Source organism: Megalobrama amblycephala, linkage group LG6, assembly GCF_018812025.1.
Source record: "Megalobrama amblycephala isolate DHTTF-2021 linkage group LG6, ASM1881202v1, whole genome shotgun sequence".
Lineage (NCBI taxonomy): Eukaryota > Metazoa > Chordata > Actinopteri > Cypriniformes > Xenocyprididae > Megalobrama > Megalobrama amblycephala.
This window is the reverse complement of record NC_063049.1, coordinates 9,889,578-9,907,050: the sequence shown is the minus strand read 5'-3', so window position 1 is coordinate 9,907,050 and position 17,473 is coordinate 9,889,578. Positions and strand designations below refer to the sequence as shown.

Sequence of the window (17,473 nt, the reverse complement as noted above, 5' to 3'; positions counted from 1 at the left end):
TTGGAGAGATGGTGGGAGAGGCACGCTGCGCGGGACCAGCTGGACATGCAACAGTACTGGGGCTAGAAATATGTCCTCTCCACACCTTGAGAGTAGGTTGTGTGTAGGTGTAGGTTGTTCGGGCCGATTACCGAGCTCGGAGCCCTCTCCCCGGACAGCACGCCAAATATGTTTACCAATTAATTTACCTGACTTATTTGTAAGTGTGAACTCATGAATTACTTGATAATCCAACAGGAGAATACAGAATTCAGACAGGAACATACACCACAGTAGTACAAACATCAAACGTTAAACGAGACCTAACAATGAACTGAAGACAAACAGGAACTTGTATACACTGACGAATTAACTAAAATGACAAACAGCTGTGATGAATGTGATGAGTATCCATGGTAACAGATTGTGGCGGGAAACTAGAACAAAGGAACACGTGACAAACAAATTGAAAGTTCATATGGAGAATTATGAAAGGAAATTAACAATTTATTACAGTTAGAAATGGAGAAAAAGGCTAGATTTCTTAAACAAACTTACTATGAGTCAGGACCAAGAGCACTTAAATTATTGGCTAGGCGAATGCGAAAGCAACAAACTGATAATTTAATCACTAAAATACGCGATCCCAAAACAAATCAAATTAAACACGATCGAAAAGATACAGGAAATCATTTTTAGAATTACTATGAAGAGCTATACAAACACACCTCTGCTATGAATAGAACTAAAGTACAAGGGTTCCTTAATACATTAGATATGCCATTTATTGGTAATTTACTAAATAAAAGTCTAACTGCAGAAATAACCACTGAGGAATTACAACAAGTTATGCGTAAATTTAAATCAGGCAATTCACCAGGGAGTGATGGATTCCCTTCAGAGTCGTATAGAACCTTCTATAAAGAACTGATGCCATTACTAAGGGACACCTTCAGTTGGGTCATAAAAGAAGGAAAAACTCCTCCATCATGGAAAGAGGCAATAATTTCTGTAATCCCCAAGGAGAAAAAAGACAGGGAACACTGTCAAAATTATAGACCCATATCACTCCTTAATACAGACTATAAAATCTATAGTTCCATTTAAGCATCTAGAATACAACTGTTTTTATCAGACCTGATAGATGAGTACCAAACTTTTGAGTACAAAACTTTTATTAAAGGTCGACAAACATATGATAATATAAGAAGAACTTTTCATATAATAGATAGGACTCATAGAAATAAACCACCTGTCGCTCTAATAAGTCTTTACACCAAGAAGGCTTTCGACAGAGTTAGCTGGGAATTTTTTTACCTATCACTAGAAAGGTTGGGATTTAATGACAAATCTGTCCAGAGTATCAAGTCAATATATCAAAATCTGACAGCTAGAGTAAGAATAAATGGATCTCTATCAGAAAGATTCCTCCTGGAAAGAGGAACTAGACAGGGTTGCTGTCTTAGTCCCTCTCTTTTCGCCATTTACAAACCATTGGCTCAATTAATCAGACAGCACTCGTTGATTCCAGGGGTTGAAATTAACGGTATGGAACACAAAATTAGTCTTTTGCAGATGACGTTATGATTTATTTAGCTGAACCCAAAAAACACTTCACAAATCTTATGCAAGTATTAGAGCAATTTAATGAATATGCCGGATATAAATTGAACGTAACAAAAAACCCAAATACTTATGTTTAATTGTAAACCAAACACGGAACTCAAACAAAACTTAAAGGGTTCGTTCACCCAAAAATGAAAATTATGTCATTAATGACTCACCCTCATGTCATTCCACACCCGTAAGACCTCCGTTCATCTTCGGAACACAGTTTAAGATATTTTAGATTTAGTCCGACAGCTTTCTGTCCATCCATTGAAAATGTATGTGCAGTATACTGTCCATGTCCAGAAAGGTAATAAAAACATCATCAAAGTAGTCCATGTGACATCAGTGGGTTAGTTAGAAGTTTTTGAAGCATCTTATATAGATTTTGGTCCAAAAATAATAAAAAATGCGACTTTATTCAGCATTGTATTCTCTTCCGGAATCCTTTCCATTGAATTGATTCCACTGAATTGATTCCATTGAATCCTTTCATCTGTCGGCGTTGGTAATGCACTTTTACATCGTTGTTTTTGGTGATTAGGACATCCGCGACATGCACACTTACGCACCATTTTAAAAAATAGCTTGAATACAGCGTGTGTCTCCCTCAGACTGCAAACGAAACTCTGGCGCACTAGATAACACGTCAGCAGCGTCTTACGTCAGCAGTTCGCTGAACAACAGACCCGGAAGAGAATACAATGCTGAATAAAGTCGTAGTTTTTGTTATTTTTGGACCAAAATGTATTTTAGATGCTTCAAAAACTTCTAACTAACCCACTGATGTCACATGGACTACTTTGATGATGTTTTTATTACCTTTATGGACATGGACAGTATACTGCACATACATTTTCAATTGATGGACAGAAAGCTCTCGGACTAAATCTAATATATCTTAAACTGTGTTCCGAAGATAAAGGTCTTACGGGTTTGGAACAACATGAGGGTGAGTCATTAATGACATAATTTTCATTTTTGGGTGAACTAACCCTTTAATTGGGATGCAAAATATGCCTAAAATACCTAGGTGCAAATATAACTAAAGACTTAACGAAATTGTATAGGGCAAATTACGATCCTATTACTAATAACATAAAGAGTGACATTGAGAGGTGGTCCACGTACCCCACTAGCTTTAGTGATAGGATAAGTGGAATAAAAATGAATATCCTACCGCGCTTACTTTATTTGTTTCAATCCCTCCCAGTGGAAATCCCACCAAAGCAATTCTTTGAATGGAACAAAATAATATCCAGGTACATATGGGAGACAAAGTAATATCCACACTGTTAAAAATTGTCCTGTTAAAAAACAGTAAGTAACTGGCAGCACGGTTGCCAGCAAGTTACTGTTAAATTAACAGTGTCTTGCTGTTGTTGAAATTTACAGTTTGTTACTGTTTTTGTAAATACAGCATAAAGCTGTTATTTTCTACATTAACAGTAAATTACTGTCAAAAGCATTAACAGTTAATTAATGTTTATTTGCACTTTTTAACTGTAAGCTACAAATATGTTATTATATTGAGAAATTAACTGCTAAGAAAAAAAGGTGGAATTATTTTTCTAGATATTTCCCCTTAGAAGTGTAGCTTTAAAACCATGTTTTAGTACAATGTACAAATATATCCTTTGAAACATTACACATTTAACACAATGCAGTGTAACTTCAAAATGTGCTTTATTAAAACTTTGACAAACTTGGAAAAAAAAAGCCACTTTAATCACACAATATTCTCAAAATTAGTGGCTGATGCAATTTGAATGGCTAAAACTTAAGCTTCAGAATATGTTTAACTGAATAAACAAAATATTTATATAACAGAAAAAACTAAATGAGTGGCTCAGAGAACTACTGAGTGATTAAGAAATACTGAATTATTAGTGAATAAGAATTACTGAATGAAGAAAGATGTAGGTATTCAAAAATGAACACCTGAAAAAATTGTGCGACTAACACACTAAAAGCATGTTTTTGTTGTTTTTGTAGAATATGTGTAAGGTGTGTATGTGGTATGTTAGTGAATGAGTGGGTTCACTTATATGAAGTCCCACTCAAAGTCCATTAGCTTCTTAAGAAGACTGGCAACCCGAGTGTTCACTGATTTCTTTTTGTGGGCGACCTTCCCTGTCCGCTTCGACAAGACTTGTCCACCCTTGGTGCCTTTTTCAGGATTTATTCCAATGAAGCGCCTGAAAAACAAATACATACATTCAGAATTAGTGTGGGTAAAAGTTTACATAACGAGAATGTGAATAGAAATTAAGATAACACTTTACAATACGGGTGCGCTAATATGCATTAATTCATGCTTAACTAATGCACAGATAATAATGAGTTAATGCATGACTTTACTTGTTGAGGCACATGGCTATTAATTCAAAACCCATAACCACAATTACATATTACTTAACAATTAGTTAATAGTCATGTGCCTCAACAAGTAAAGTCATAACATGATACCTTTGTAAATCATTAGCTAATGATTAACTAAAGCAGACAACTGGAAGCTGAAATGCATGGCTTTGACCGATTGTGGTAATTAACACGTTAATTTACATTATTAGTTAATATAATATGTTTTTAGGGAATTAATACATTATGACACATTAACTAATAACAATTTAATGAGTATTTAAAATATGAATCATGTAGAATCTTTATTAGTTGCTGATGCAGTAATCATTAATAAATGGTTTAGTTCTTCATAAGTCATACATTAACTCATGATTATCTGTGCATTAGTTAAAGGGTTAGTTCACCCAAAAATTAAAATTCTATCTCACAGAATCACTCATCCTCATGTTGTTCCACACCCGTAAGACCTTTGTTCATCTTCGGAAGACAAATACATTAATGGATCTTGAGAGAGGAAATGTCATTGCTGGCCATGCAGGCCTCACTAAGCTATCAGATTTCAACTAAAATATCTTAATTTGTGTTCTGAAGATTAATGAAGGTCTTACGGGTGTGAAACGACATGAGGGTGAGTAATAAATGACAGAATTTTCATTTTTAGGTGAACTAACCTTTTAATCATGAATTAATGCATATTAGTGCACCCATATTGTAAAGTGTTACCAAAATTAATATATGAATCTAAGCATCTAACCTCTGAATGAATTCCAACGTGGATGCAGCCTCAGCTTGGTACTCCACATTGAAATTGTAGAAAGTAGAAAACACAGCAGCAAGTCCAGACAGAAAACTTGGCGTGATGCCCTCACAGATTATTTGCCCCTCAAAACTAATCATCCATTTATGAATGCAGCTTCCTGGTTTTTCACCTAAAACATTCCAAAGAAAAAAACAATGCCAGGTAGTCATATAGCATATTCATTTTTTTACTGCCAGATTGCAAATAAATGCAAGGGAAACTGAAATCATTTTACCAAGTCACAGAGCCCTGTTCTTTTAACATAACAAATGCATTTCAAAATGCTGATTGTGGACTGGTCTGGACAGACACGTGTATATGTATTGTGAAATTGTTGCAGCAATTTTTGTGATCAATTTAACTCAATATTTTTGTTTAATATAGTTGAAGTAATTGAATGAAAATGTAGTAATTAATTAGTCACTCCAACTTTCAAAGAATTTTCATTTTCAAAACACAAATGAAGCTGTTTTTAATATTCTTTCATCATTTCTGTTCATCCATTAAAAGTCCAGTCAGAACAAACCTCATTGGTTCTCACATCAAGCAAGCATGTTTGAGATTATTTGCTCCATGTATGCTCAATGTTTATACATGAATAAACAAAAATAAATTCATACATTTACAATAACTTTATTAACTTTTTGAAGCATCAAAGTTTTTTTTTTTTTTTTACTTTTGGACTTTCAATTGATGAACAAAAATGATGAAAGAATTTTATTAATATTTTTTTTTTTTTTTCAAAGATCAATAAAAGTCTTGAGGGCTTAAAGGGATAGTTCATCCAAAAATGAAAATTTGATGTTTATCTGCTTACCCCCAGTACATCCAAGATGTAGGTGAATTTGTTTCTTCAGTCGAACGCAAATTATGATTTTTAACTGCAACCGCTGCCGTCTGTCAGTCAAATAATAGCAGTAGATGGGAACTTCAACTATAACAGTAAATAAAACTTGATTAGACAAATCCAAATGAAACCCTGCGGCTCGTGACGACACATTGATGTCCTAAGACACGAAACGATCGGTTTGTGCGAGAAACCGAACATTATTTATATAATTTTTACCTCTAATACACCACTATGTCCAACTTCGTTCAGCATCCTGTTAGTGAGGTCAAAAAACGCGTTGTGATGACGGAAGTGATGTCTCGCCCATATACTTCAATGAGCGCAAGACATCACTTCCGATGTCAGAGCGCGATCAGACCTCACAAGCTGAACGAAGTTGGACATAGTGGTGTATTAGAGGTAAAAAATTGTATAAATACTGTTCGGTTTCTCGCACAAACCAATCGTTTCGTGACTTATGACATCAATGTGCCGTCACGAGCCGCAGGGTTTCATTTGGATTTGTCTATGGAAGTTATTTCGACTCTTATTGTTCAAGTTCCCAATCACTGCTATTATTTGACTGACAGACGGCAGCGGTTGCAGTTAAAAATCATAATTTGCGTTCGACTGAAGAAAAAAAAGTCACCTACATCTTGGATGCCCTGGGGGTAAGCAGATAAACATCAAATTTTCATTTTTGGGTGAACTATCCCTTTAAAATTACATGAGTGTGGGTAAAAGATTTTTTAAAAGAATAAAGGACTTTTAAAAGAATATTTATTTTGTGTGAACTGTCCCTTTCAGTGTTGTACAAAAGCATTTACCAGTTAAAAGTTTGCTGAAATACAAAAAAAAAACAACACTTAGTGGCTTATGTAATAAAATAGACTATATATTCATACAGTTCTATACATACCAAGGAGTATCAGTCGAGGAGTTGCAGGTAGTTCTAGTGTCCTTTCTACATCAGCTGCAGTGGAAGATGCCTAAGACACAGTTACAATGATGAGGACATAGAGACAAAATACACTAACAATAATGCCTTTGTATGCATTTAATTTTTAAATTAGGAAAGAGCATGTCTATTTCAGTTGTTAGGACATTAATACCATGATATAAACAACAACAACAACAACAAAAAAAATCTTACATTTGCAAAAAGGATCAGCCCTTCCTGAGTCTCAGAGAAGTGAGCCATTAGAAGTTGGATGATGCAGAAGGAAAGCTCGAGGTCTGGCCGCAGAGAAATGACTGCCCTGACATCTGCATTGGTGGGTTTGTTGCTGAAGAACTCCACAATGGCTCTTCCACATTCTTCAATGGCAAGCTCAAGTGCACGCATAACTTTGATGTCAGTTAGAAGCTCAAAATGAGCATAAAGCCCTTTCGGAGTGAAAAGGTATGGCCACTGCTTTCTTAAATCACTGATGGTGGGTGCTGGTAATATGTTTATTTGCTTCCGCTGGAGGCAAAAGGTTGTTTCCATAAGTTGCTTAACTTCTGCTCTTTCAACCCCATTTATTCCATCTCGACAGTATATCTCCTCCAGCCGCTGACGTTTCTGCTCTACGGTTGCATCTGTCTCCTCTGGTGGGAGATCAGGCTGGAATCTGGTGCAGCCATATGTATCAGTAGGCCCTCTCTTTAGTCCATCACCAGATGAACGGTGTTGGCGAAAGCTGGTGGTGCGGTTCAGATTTTCAATTCGATTTTTAATTTGAATTAACAGTGAGGTATAACCATTTCCTAGTACCTGACCATTGTCACGGAGATCAGCAAAACTTTGAGGATACTGGCGGATGATGTTTCGGCAGACTGTGACACATTGTCCGCGTGTTGGGTTTAGCTCATATTTCCTCATCTCATCTGCCAAAACTCTGACCATTTGTCGCCGTGCTGCTGGTGAAGGTCTCTTGCCATCAGTCACTGCTGAACGAATGTCCATAGGCATTGCAGTCCAAGGAATCTGAAAAGTATCTGGCCATGTTTTTTTTATTTGGGCGGATGGACTGCAGTCTTCGGAGCTGCTGGATTCTTGATTTGAGAGTTCACTTGATGCACTGGAGCAAGGAAGGTCTGAAGGCAAGCTGACTGCTGGTGTAGGGGAAGGAAGAATTTGTAGGTCCAAAGTGACCATCTCTGTCTCTGAAACAGGAAAAGCAGAGGTAACTAACATATGAGATTAACCAAAGGCCTGTAAATAAATCATTAAGTGATTGGAAATATCTGTATTTTGCAGGTCACATGCTAAATTGAGCACAATGTACATTTACAACTATTTACAACTATCAGTATCCATTAGTGCAAAGACAACTGGTAAATATGCAAGAAGTCCTGGAAATAATCAAATATACTTGTAAAACAATGTAAGTTAAAAATACATTTCCTCTAATTAAAAGCTTTAAAAGTAGTTAACTTTCAGAACAAATATTTAAAGATAATGTGCTTATCCCGTTGTCATCCAAGATGTTCATGCCTTTCTTTCTTCAGTCGTGAAGAAACATTTCAGGAATTATCTCCATATAGTGGACTTCAATGGTGCCCGCAAGTTTTAACATCCAAAATGCAGTTTCAATGCAGCTTCAAAGGGATCTAAATGATCCCAGCCGAGGAATAAGTGTCTTATCTAGTGAAACGTTCATTTTATAAAATAAAATACAAATTTATCGTCCTACATCGCTGTTTTCCAAAAAGGGGGTTGGGTCAGTACTTCTGCAGAGATATAGACTGATTTTGAAGTTGGAGGAGAAAATAAGATGGGAGTTCTCGTGGGCTCCACAATGAAGTCCACTATATGGAGATAATTCCTGAAATGTTTTCCTCAAAAAACATAATTTCTTTACAACTGAAGAAAGAAAGGCATGAACATCTTGGATGACAAGGGGGTAAGTAAATTATCTGCAAATTTTTGTTCTGGAAGTGAACTACTCACTTAAAAAAGGCCAGTCAGAGCTACTGTTTAAGAATTAACTCTATATTGCAAAACAGTAAGATTTATATCCACATTACCTTTTTTAAATGCTTCCAGAAGCTTCCGTAGTTGAATGACCGGCAGTAGGTCACCAATATCTTCTTTAGTCACATATTTCAGGTCTTGTGTAGATTCCAGACCGGAGTTTAATAGCTTGTCTATCAATGCCTGTAGAGTGTCGTTAGAAATTCTTGGCAAAGTGCTGAGGATGATGCCCCTCAGATCTTCATTCACAGTGCTCATTGCACTATAAAGAGGGAAAAGAATGGTGAAGAACAATTAGTGCCATGTCATGAATTGCATACTGAGGTAGAGGGTAATAATCCAGTAGGTCCTCTTGGTTCACACAGTAGTAACAGCTCTTGATTGGTGTGATGCAGTGAACACCTACATCATGTAGACACAAAGCCTTATACTTTTCAGTGACAAAGTAGACTGCAGAGTTTTTATGATTGAGTATCATAATAATCTTACCAACTTCAAGCCCATCCTCATCCTTACTGATAACAACAAACATGTTTTTTTTGTATTTAGTTCCTTTTACAGTTACTTCATGACCAATCAAAGTATTTTCAGGTCCAAAATCATAATTTGCAACTGATTCCCTGATGCCATCACTGTAGTCACATGGATAAAACTCAGTTGCCTTTTCTACTATAATTGATGGTGGGAAGAGATTGCCAGCGCTAAGATATGCTTGTAAAAGCTGGTGTCTTTCTGCAAGGCTTGAGCACACATTTTTAAAGTTGCGCAGTTTTCTTGTGCACTGTTTAAAGTATGTGTGCTTACTTTCGAACCTCATAGTCCACAAACGAATAAGTGGACCAAACTGAATGATGAGCTCTGGATAATGGCTCATGTAATGATGCTTAGGTTTAAGCCGATGATGGGGAAAGACTTGTTTTCTGGAATGCAAGTATTCTTCAATAAGGACCCTTAAATAGCCTATCTGGTCAGCAGAAATTGCTGGTGCACAAATCAATGCCACAATTTCTCTTAGTTGTAACACCAGTTGCCATATCTCATTGTCAGCAGGAGATGTCATCTTCTCTCCAATCAACACTGGTAACAGTCTCAGTAAGCACCAGTTTTGCATAGCATGGCCACTCAGTCTATCACTTCCTGGCTTCACCTCACAAGGTTTGTCATTTGCATCATTACCTAAATATCGGAACTGATCAATCATCCGATTTAAGTCAGTGTAAGTGAACTGTTTTTCAACTGTGACAAGATGGTTGATACACAATGCAAGATCAGAGGCAACAATGCCTTCAAACAAATCATGCCCAAGACACGGAGGCAACCCAGGTTGACATACATGAAACATAGACAGGCTGTTGAATAAGGAGTCAAATTTAATACCTCCACTATGAACAGAATGCTCCTCGAGGTTCTGAACATGCTCTTTGTATGACTCTGGTGTCCGAGTGTTAGCTTTGGACAAAGGATCTGCGTGAAACACGTCTTTGTCAATTTCACAATATCGACAGAAGAACCTACTGCCACTGAAATTTTCAACAAAACCTCCGATGTTGTGTGAACCCAGGTTGTCTCCACAAATGGCTCGCAAGATTCCTCTGCATACCTGTCCATCAGGTAGCACTATGCCATTAGTCTCAAGGTCTTGAAGGTCTTTCATCAAGCATCCCATGATCAATTCCTGTCCAAAATACTTGAAATCTTGTTCTCTACACAGAAAAACCAGTTGCATCTGGTCAATACGTGACCGGTTGTGTGGCAATAGGTCTGCAAGTGTGAGATACATAGCTAGTATTTTGTGTTTTTTCTTTCCTGACCCCAGAGGATTAACAACTTCAAAGGAATCTTGATAAAGTATCAAGCCTAAAGATGACCTCTCTATCTGGGCCAAGTTTTTTGTGGTGTTTTCACCATCCCACAAATCTTCAAAAATATCCTTCAACTGGATACGGCTGTGTACTTCTCTGTACTGCTTCCACACAGACTCACAATGAAAAAGGGCCTCAATTGTCTGTTTTACAGGGACATACTGTAAAAAACACTCTTTGCCAGCTTCATTATGTCCTAGACAAATGGGCATAGGTTCAACATAATTAAAACTGTTCTTAAACACTGTTTTCCTTCGCTGGTCTGTTTTTAGTGTGTGGCTATTACATGCTCGTAAGAGATCGTCTGCTTTCAGACTGTCCATGACATCATTAATGGAAGCCTCTGGAACCCCAAGTGCAACCAATTTCTCATTTAGTTTGAAAAGTAGATGTGACTGGTTGACATCATAAACTGACTGCATGTCTTCAATGATATTCTGAATGACTGAAGAAGGAAGCAATAACTTAGCCTGTAATTTCAGATAAAAGAGAGCAAGATTCTTCAAAAATAACGTCTCATTGATATTTTCTGGACTAACCTCCAAATTCTCACTATTTCCAACTACACCAGTTTGTTCCTCTGTCATCATATCACTGTCAATGTTTTGCAAGCTTTCAGCTTCAGTCACAAGTGATGTGGCAACAATGGATTCATTTAGGTTTACCTCTGTTGAATTTTTATGTTTCCTTGATATGTGAGAGGTAAAGGTGGATATCACTGAAAATGTTTTATCACACTGCTTAAAGGGGCATGTCACTCTTCGTCCCTCTTTAATGTGCACTTTAAGATGGGAATAAAACTGAGTTAGTGTATCACATTTAGCACTACACAAGTCAACATGGCATGCAAAGTCTACTGGAGGGTACACATGTGATCTAGGCACCACCACACAATCATTGTGGTGTCTGTAAAGATGTGATTTCAAAGCTGCTAATTTCACAAACTTCCTGTTACAGTCCTGGATGCAACAATGAAGAAACAAGTTAGGGATATTGCTGTGAATCCTCATGTGCTTCACATAGGCCACTGGAGTACTGCATTGCTGCCCACATAACTGACACGCAAACATGCTGACCAGTCAAATGCATGAAAATCTCAGCAACAAAAAAAAAAAATCCACTGAAATAAAATGTCCTTTAGCCTACTGTACTAGGCAAAGTAACATTACAATACATGCATTAACCACCCATCAACACAAAAAAATTAACAGGAATTATTCTTACTGAGTATTGTAACGCGCAACTTATTCTATCAAGCTAACTTGGATCGAAGCAATCCAAAATACAGCCAACACTAAAGAAACAAAACAGCAACACTAGTAAAGAAAAACTCCCCTCATAATACAGTTATGTACAAATTAGAACAAGCTTACCCAAATTTGCAAGCACAACGTTACCGAAATCAACGTTTTGTCTAATATAAACTAAATGTAGCCTATATTAGGCAATAAATGAAAAGATCTCAAGCTAAAATTAGCAAACAAGATGACGACAATTTCAGCGCGTTACAAATACATCGATATTACTTTGTTGCTATGATGTTAAAGGCTTACTTTGCAGAAGAGTTAATAGTATATCATTTTTGAAATTATATATATATAGATAGATTGATAGATAATCGTTATATACTGAACTCACCTTGTAATCGGGAAATCTCTGAATCAGAAATCCAGCTCCACTCTGTGACGCAGATTGCACGTTGACGGTTTGGCACTGAAATGAATGTATAAAACAGTTATAAGCTCAGCATCCACAATTATCACAGTTATTTGCAATTGCAAACGTGTAGCCTATCTTGTGTAAAAGGAGCAAGGAAAATGTGCACTCACCGGTTATATCAGTGTAAAGACGGATGAAAATGTGCTCGTTGCATGTGCTCGCTGCAGTTTTCAGTTCCAAAAATACTGTTAAGTACTGTTTTCTTTCCTTCGTGGAATAAATACGGGAAAATGCTGTTTACATTTGTCTACGTCATTTCACCAACCGTAAAAAAACAGCAATGTGCTGCTTTTTAATATAACAGGATTATACTGTTAAAATTTTGCCGTAAATTAACAGCAATTTTTAAGAGTGCAGGTACATATGGGGGACAAAGTAATATCCAGGTACACATTCTCATTGAAGGTTTGGCATTCTATTGTTAAACATCTCAAATTGGAGAAAGAAATTGGAATACTTAGGTGGATTACTTATGATGAGGAATTTAAGTTAAGAAAAGGAAGATCCAGTATTTCAGCAGTGGAAGGAGAAGGGAATAACAGCATTATTCTGTGTAATTGCAGATAATGAAATTAGAAGCTTCCAGGATTTAAAGGATAACTTCGGGCTAAGAAATAAGGACTTATTTAGATTTTCCAGTTAAGGGATTACTACAACAAAAAAGAAGAATTAGAGTAAATGATATTTATTCCCTTACTAAAATGATGATTGATGCCTATAACCATGTACTACCCAGAATAATTGGAACAATTGAAATGGATTGGTATGAGATGTGGTTAATACACCAAACTATTACCAGTTCACAAATATGGAGAGAGTTTTGCTGGAAGTGCCTTATCTGCTTCTTCATAACACCTAAGATCAAAAGCAAGCAAGTCTCCAGGCAACAGACTTGCTGGAGACAGTGTGGACAGTTAGAAGCGGATCATACACACATCTTTTGGAGTTCAGTCTTTTGGGGGAGATGAGCAGGTAGTTATGTCTGAAATGTTTGGATATAAAATACATAGAACCTCTTTGTTTTTACATATGGGAAATATTAAAGGCATAGTAGCTAAAAGTGATGGATACTTATATAAGGTTCTTCTTGTGGCTTGTAAAAAAAACTATAACAAATTGGCTTAAAGATGCTACTTTGAATTGTAAACAATGGTTTGAAATTATTGAAGAAATCCGGGTTATGGAAGAACTTACATATATTTTAAAGATGAAAAAAGTGCTTTCAAGTTTGACTGGGAAAAGTGGTTGAAATATAAAGAACATAAAGAAATCCTCAGCCAAGTAAACAGTAATTGTTTTAGAAATGGTTAACCTCACCTGTTTGGCTTTGTTTTTTATTTATTTATTTATTTATTTATTTATTTATATTTACCTTTTTTTTGGGGGGGGGGGTACGTGTGTGTGTGTGTGTGTGTGTGTGTGTGTGTTTATGTATTTACATGTATATGGGCGTGTATGTATATGCTAATTGATATTTAGGAATAAGCACTGATACGTATGTATAAGTATACAGCTGTGTAAAATACATTTGCTGTTCATACATGTATATTTTCTTTCCTCCCTCTCTGTTAATATTGTTTTTTGTTTTTTCATTGTTATCCTTGTAAATTAAAATAAATAAAAATAAAAGTGAATGCATAAAAGTAAAAAAAAAAAAGATATGGCGAAATAAAACAAACAAACAGTTTCTTTGAAAAACTAAAATCTGAATGTTTATTGAATGTTTATTGTTGATTGAAATCATACAGATATTTCACTTGCAGAATAATTTGCAACATAGTGTAATCTTGCTCCAGATATCATATGCCAATTACTATCAAAACAGAGTAGTAAGGGAATCACTGCAAGAGGTGCAACTAATCAGAATTGCACAGTACTGAAGAGAAAAACTACATTTGCACAATCCCCATTTTCAGTTAAAGGTAAACACTGCTTTGGAGCAGCCTGCCAGTTGAACTGAAAATGCAAACAGAGTTGAATATTTTTCAAAGAAATCTAAAAAACTGGTTCAAACAAGAGCAGGTTTGAGAACACTGATGGTCATACATCTCAGCTTTCTTTTATTATTGTTATATATTTTTATTTTATTTGTGTGTGTATGTGATTGTTTTATTGTTGTAAAAAAAAGCCTATGACTGGGGCTGCAAATTATCCTTTGTCTAGAAGTCTGTATGTAGAGCATCGGCTGAATGAAATTGTAGCAATGTTATTCTGCATTGTCCCTGTTAAATAAACTAATAAATAACTAAAAATAATAATGCTGAATTCTGAGCTGTGTTTATCCCACACTAAACCACAGTGTAGTTAGTCTTGTTTCCTTGGTTAAAGTTTTTTTCTCTCCAGTTAGTGATTTTCCAGTGACAAATTACTGTCAGATATGACCCACAATTTAAAAAAATAAAAATAAAAAAAAATGAGTGGGCCATCATGGATTTTAAACATTGCTCCATTTCTTTTTCTTTCAGGCTGGATGGATGCAGTATTACAGAGGAACAGTGTGTCATCCTGACTTCAGCTCTGAAATCAAACCCATCACACCTGAGAAATCTGAACCTCAGTGAGAATAAAATAAAAAACACAGGAGTGAATCACTTATGTGACGTACTGAAGGATTCACACTGTAAACTGAAGATATTGTGGTGAGGAACTTTCATCTAAACAAAAGACAAAAGTGTCTTTGTATTTGACTGAAACAGAATGAAGACTTTGTTTGTCTTTCACCCAATGTAGGTTAAGAGGCTGTGAAATGAAAGATGAAGGTTGTTCTGCTCTGACTTCAGCTCTGAAATTAAACCCATCACACCTGAGAGATCTGAGCCTCAGTGAGAATAAAATAAAAAACACAGGAGTGAATCACTTATGTGATGTACTGAAGGATTCACGCTGTAAACTGGAGAGATTGTGGTGAGGAACTTTCATCTAAACAAAAGACAAAAGTGTTTTTGTATTTGACTGAAACAGAATGAAGACTTTGTTTGTCTTATTTCACCCAATGTAGGTTAAGAGGCTGTGAAATGACAGATGAAGGATGTTCTGCTCTGACTTTAGATCTGAAATCAAACCCATCACACCTGAGACAGCTGAGCCTCAGTGACAATAAAATAAAAAACGCAGGAGTGAATCACTTATGTGACGTACTGAAGGATTCACACTGTAAACTGGAGAGTTTGAGGTCAGTAACATTCACATACAAGAATCATAATTCTTAAAATCGCTTCTACAGTTTAAATCAAGACATAGAGTTCACAGTCTTGGTGAATTCCAGTCAAAAGCATATATCTCTATACCCTACTCACTCTTAAAGTGGGGACTTTGAAGGCAGCAGGGCTTTTGTGTGTCATAATGTAGCTGTTTGCAACACACTTGGCAAAGACAATGTAATTTCCTCATTATCTTCACTTGGAATGTTACCATGACAACAAAATATGGCATCCATCAGCCCTTTAGAGTTTCTTACAATAACATTCTCACAACAATATAATTGTTGCAAATAAATATATATTTCATAATGAAGCTTTTAAAATATGCATTATGTGTGTTTTGGTGTTCCTTCTCTGCTTTAATATTTATAAAAACTTCCTATCTCTTCCACTGAAGATAAAGTCATATGTACGTAAAATATCTACTATTAAACACATTTTTTACCTCTGAAACTCAATTAAAGCTGCAATCCATAAGTTTTGCCTCTTTGTTGCCATCTCTGTTTGAAACCTGCAATTGCAGTGATTTGTCGAATTATCTTTTTTACGTGAGATGTGCATCAGTCCAGCTCCTCAGCGCAATCCGAATCTAATATTCTGAGCTGCAGCTATGTTTGCGGACTGTCAGTCAACACACCAGTGTGGATCTTCACTGTACATCATAATTACAGATACTATGTCTTGTATGTTTGTCCAAAATAAGAAGTTTCACCAGAAAATGTCTTCTGAAGTAACATCATTGACTTTTGTTCTGACCAACTGAGAAAGGTTTTACAATAAATCACACAACCAATGGTGCAAATTATTGTTCTACTTTGTTTTTTTTTTATTTTTAATGTTAAAGGTGCCCTAGAACCAGTTTTTACAAGATGTAATATAAGTCTAAGGTGTCTCCTGAATGTGTCTGTGAAGTTTCAGCTCAAAATACCCCATACATTTTTTTAAATTAATTTTTTAACTGCCTATTTTGGGGCATCATTAACTATGCACCGATTCAGGCTGCTTTAAATCGCGCACTCCCTGCCCCCCGAGCTCTCGACTATAATACAGTGCATTTACAAAGTTCACACAGCTAATATAACCCTCAAATGGATCTTTACAAGATGTTCGTCATGTATACTGCATGCATGCGTCGGATCATGTGAGTATAGTATTTATTTGGATGTTTACATTTGATTCTGAATGAGTTTGATAGTGCTTCGTGGCTAAAGCTAACATTACACACTGTTGGAGAGATTTATAAAGAATGAAGTTGTGTTTATGCATTATACAGACTGCAAGTGTTTAAAAATGAAAATAGCGACAGCTCTTGTCTCCGTGAATACAGTAAGAAACGATGGTAACTTTAACCACATTTAACAACATGCTAACGAAACATTTAGAAAGACAATTTACAAATATCACTAAAAATATCATGGATCTAGGTAATCATGGATCATGTCAGTTATTATTGCTCCATCGGCCATTTTTCGCTATTGTTCTTGCTTGCTTACCTAGTCTGATGCACAGATCCAGACATTAATACTGCCTGCCCTTGTCTAATGCCTTGAACATGAGCTGGCATATGCAAATATTGGGGGCGTACATATTAATGATCCCGACTGTTACGTAACAGTCGGTGTTATGTTGAGATTCGCCTGTTTTTCGGAGGTCTTTTATACAAATGAGATTTATATAAGAAGGAGGAAACAATGGTGTTTGAGACTCACTGTATGTCATTTCAATGTACTGAACTCTTGTTATTTAACTATGCCGAGGTAAATTCAATTTTTGATTCTAGGGCACCTTTAAAAACATCAACATTGCGTGACTACATATATGTAGTGTGTATTATCGTTATCCGTGACTGTATGGATTAAGTGAAAACGTGTGCTACTGTAACCTTATTCCCCAATGAACCATTGAAATGTCTTAGCTGTCCAGCAGAAAAATAGCTCTGTGTCTGTTTTTAGGTCATGCCACCTTTCAAAAGCCCTGCTGATACTTATTCTTGTTTTCGCACGAGCCCAGTCGCTTTCCCTTTTTTTTTTACTGTAGGCTCTCCACAGTCTGAAGTCTTTAAAATTTTTACCACAGTTGTCGATGATGATTGTCGTTTTGAACTTTGTGGATTACAAGCCATTGTCTCAAGTTTAAATACATTCCAGCTGCTGT

General features: G+C 36.1%; 1 protein-coding gene and 1 pseudogene across 1 annotated transcript; one reads left to right on the top strand and one right to left on the bottom strand.

The window, feature by feature from the left end:
• Window positions 1-17,473, top strand: part of LOC125269865 — a 76,219-nt pseudogene that overhangs the window by 51,079 nt on the left and 7,667 nt on the right.
• LOC125269867 lies at window positions 2,880-12,618 on the bottom strand. Its single transcript, XM_048192899.1, has 7 exons — window positions 12,230-12,618; window positions 12,039-12,113; window positions 8,592-8,800; window positions 6,733-7,727; window positions 6,499-6,568; window positions 4,706-4,880; window positions 2,880-3,785 (listed from the first exon to the last, which is right to left on the bottom strand). The coding sequence occupies exons 3-7, from the start codon at window positions 8,794-8,796 to the stop codon at window positions 3,632-3,634; spliced, it is 1,599 nt and encodes a 532-aa protein (XP_048048856.1). The 5' UTR covers window positions 8,797-8,800; window positions 12,039-12,113; window positions 12,230-12,618; the 3' UTR covers window positions 2,880-3,631.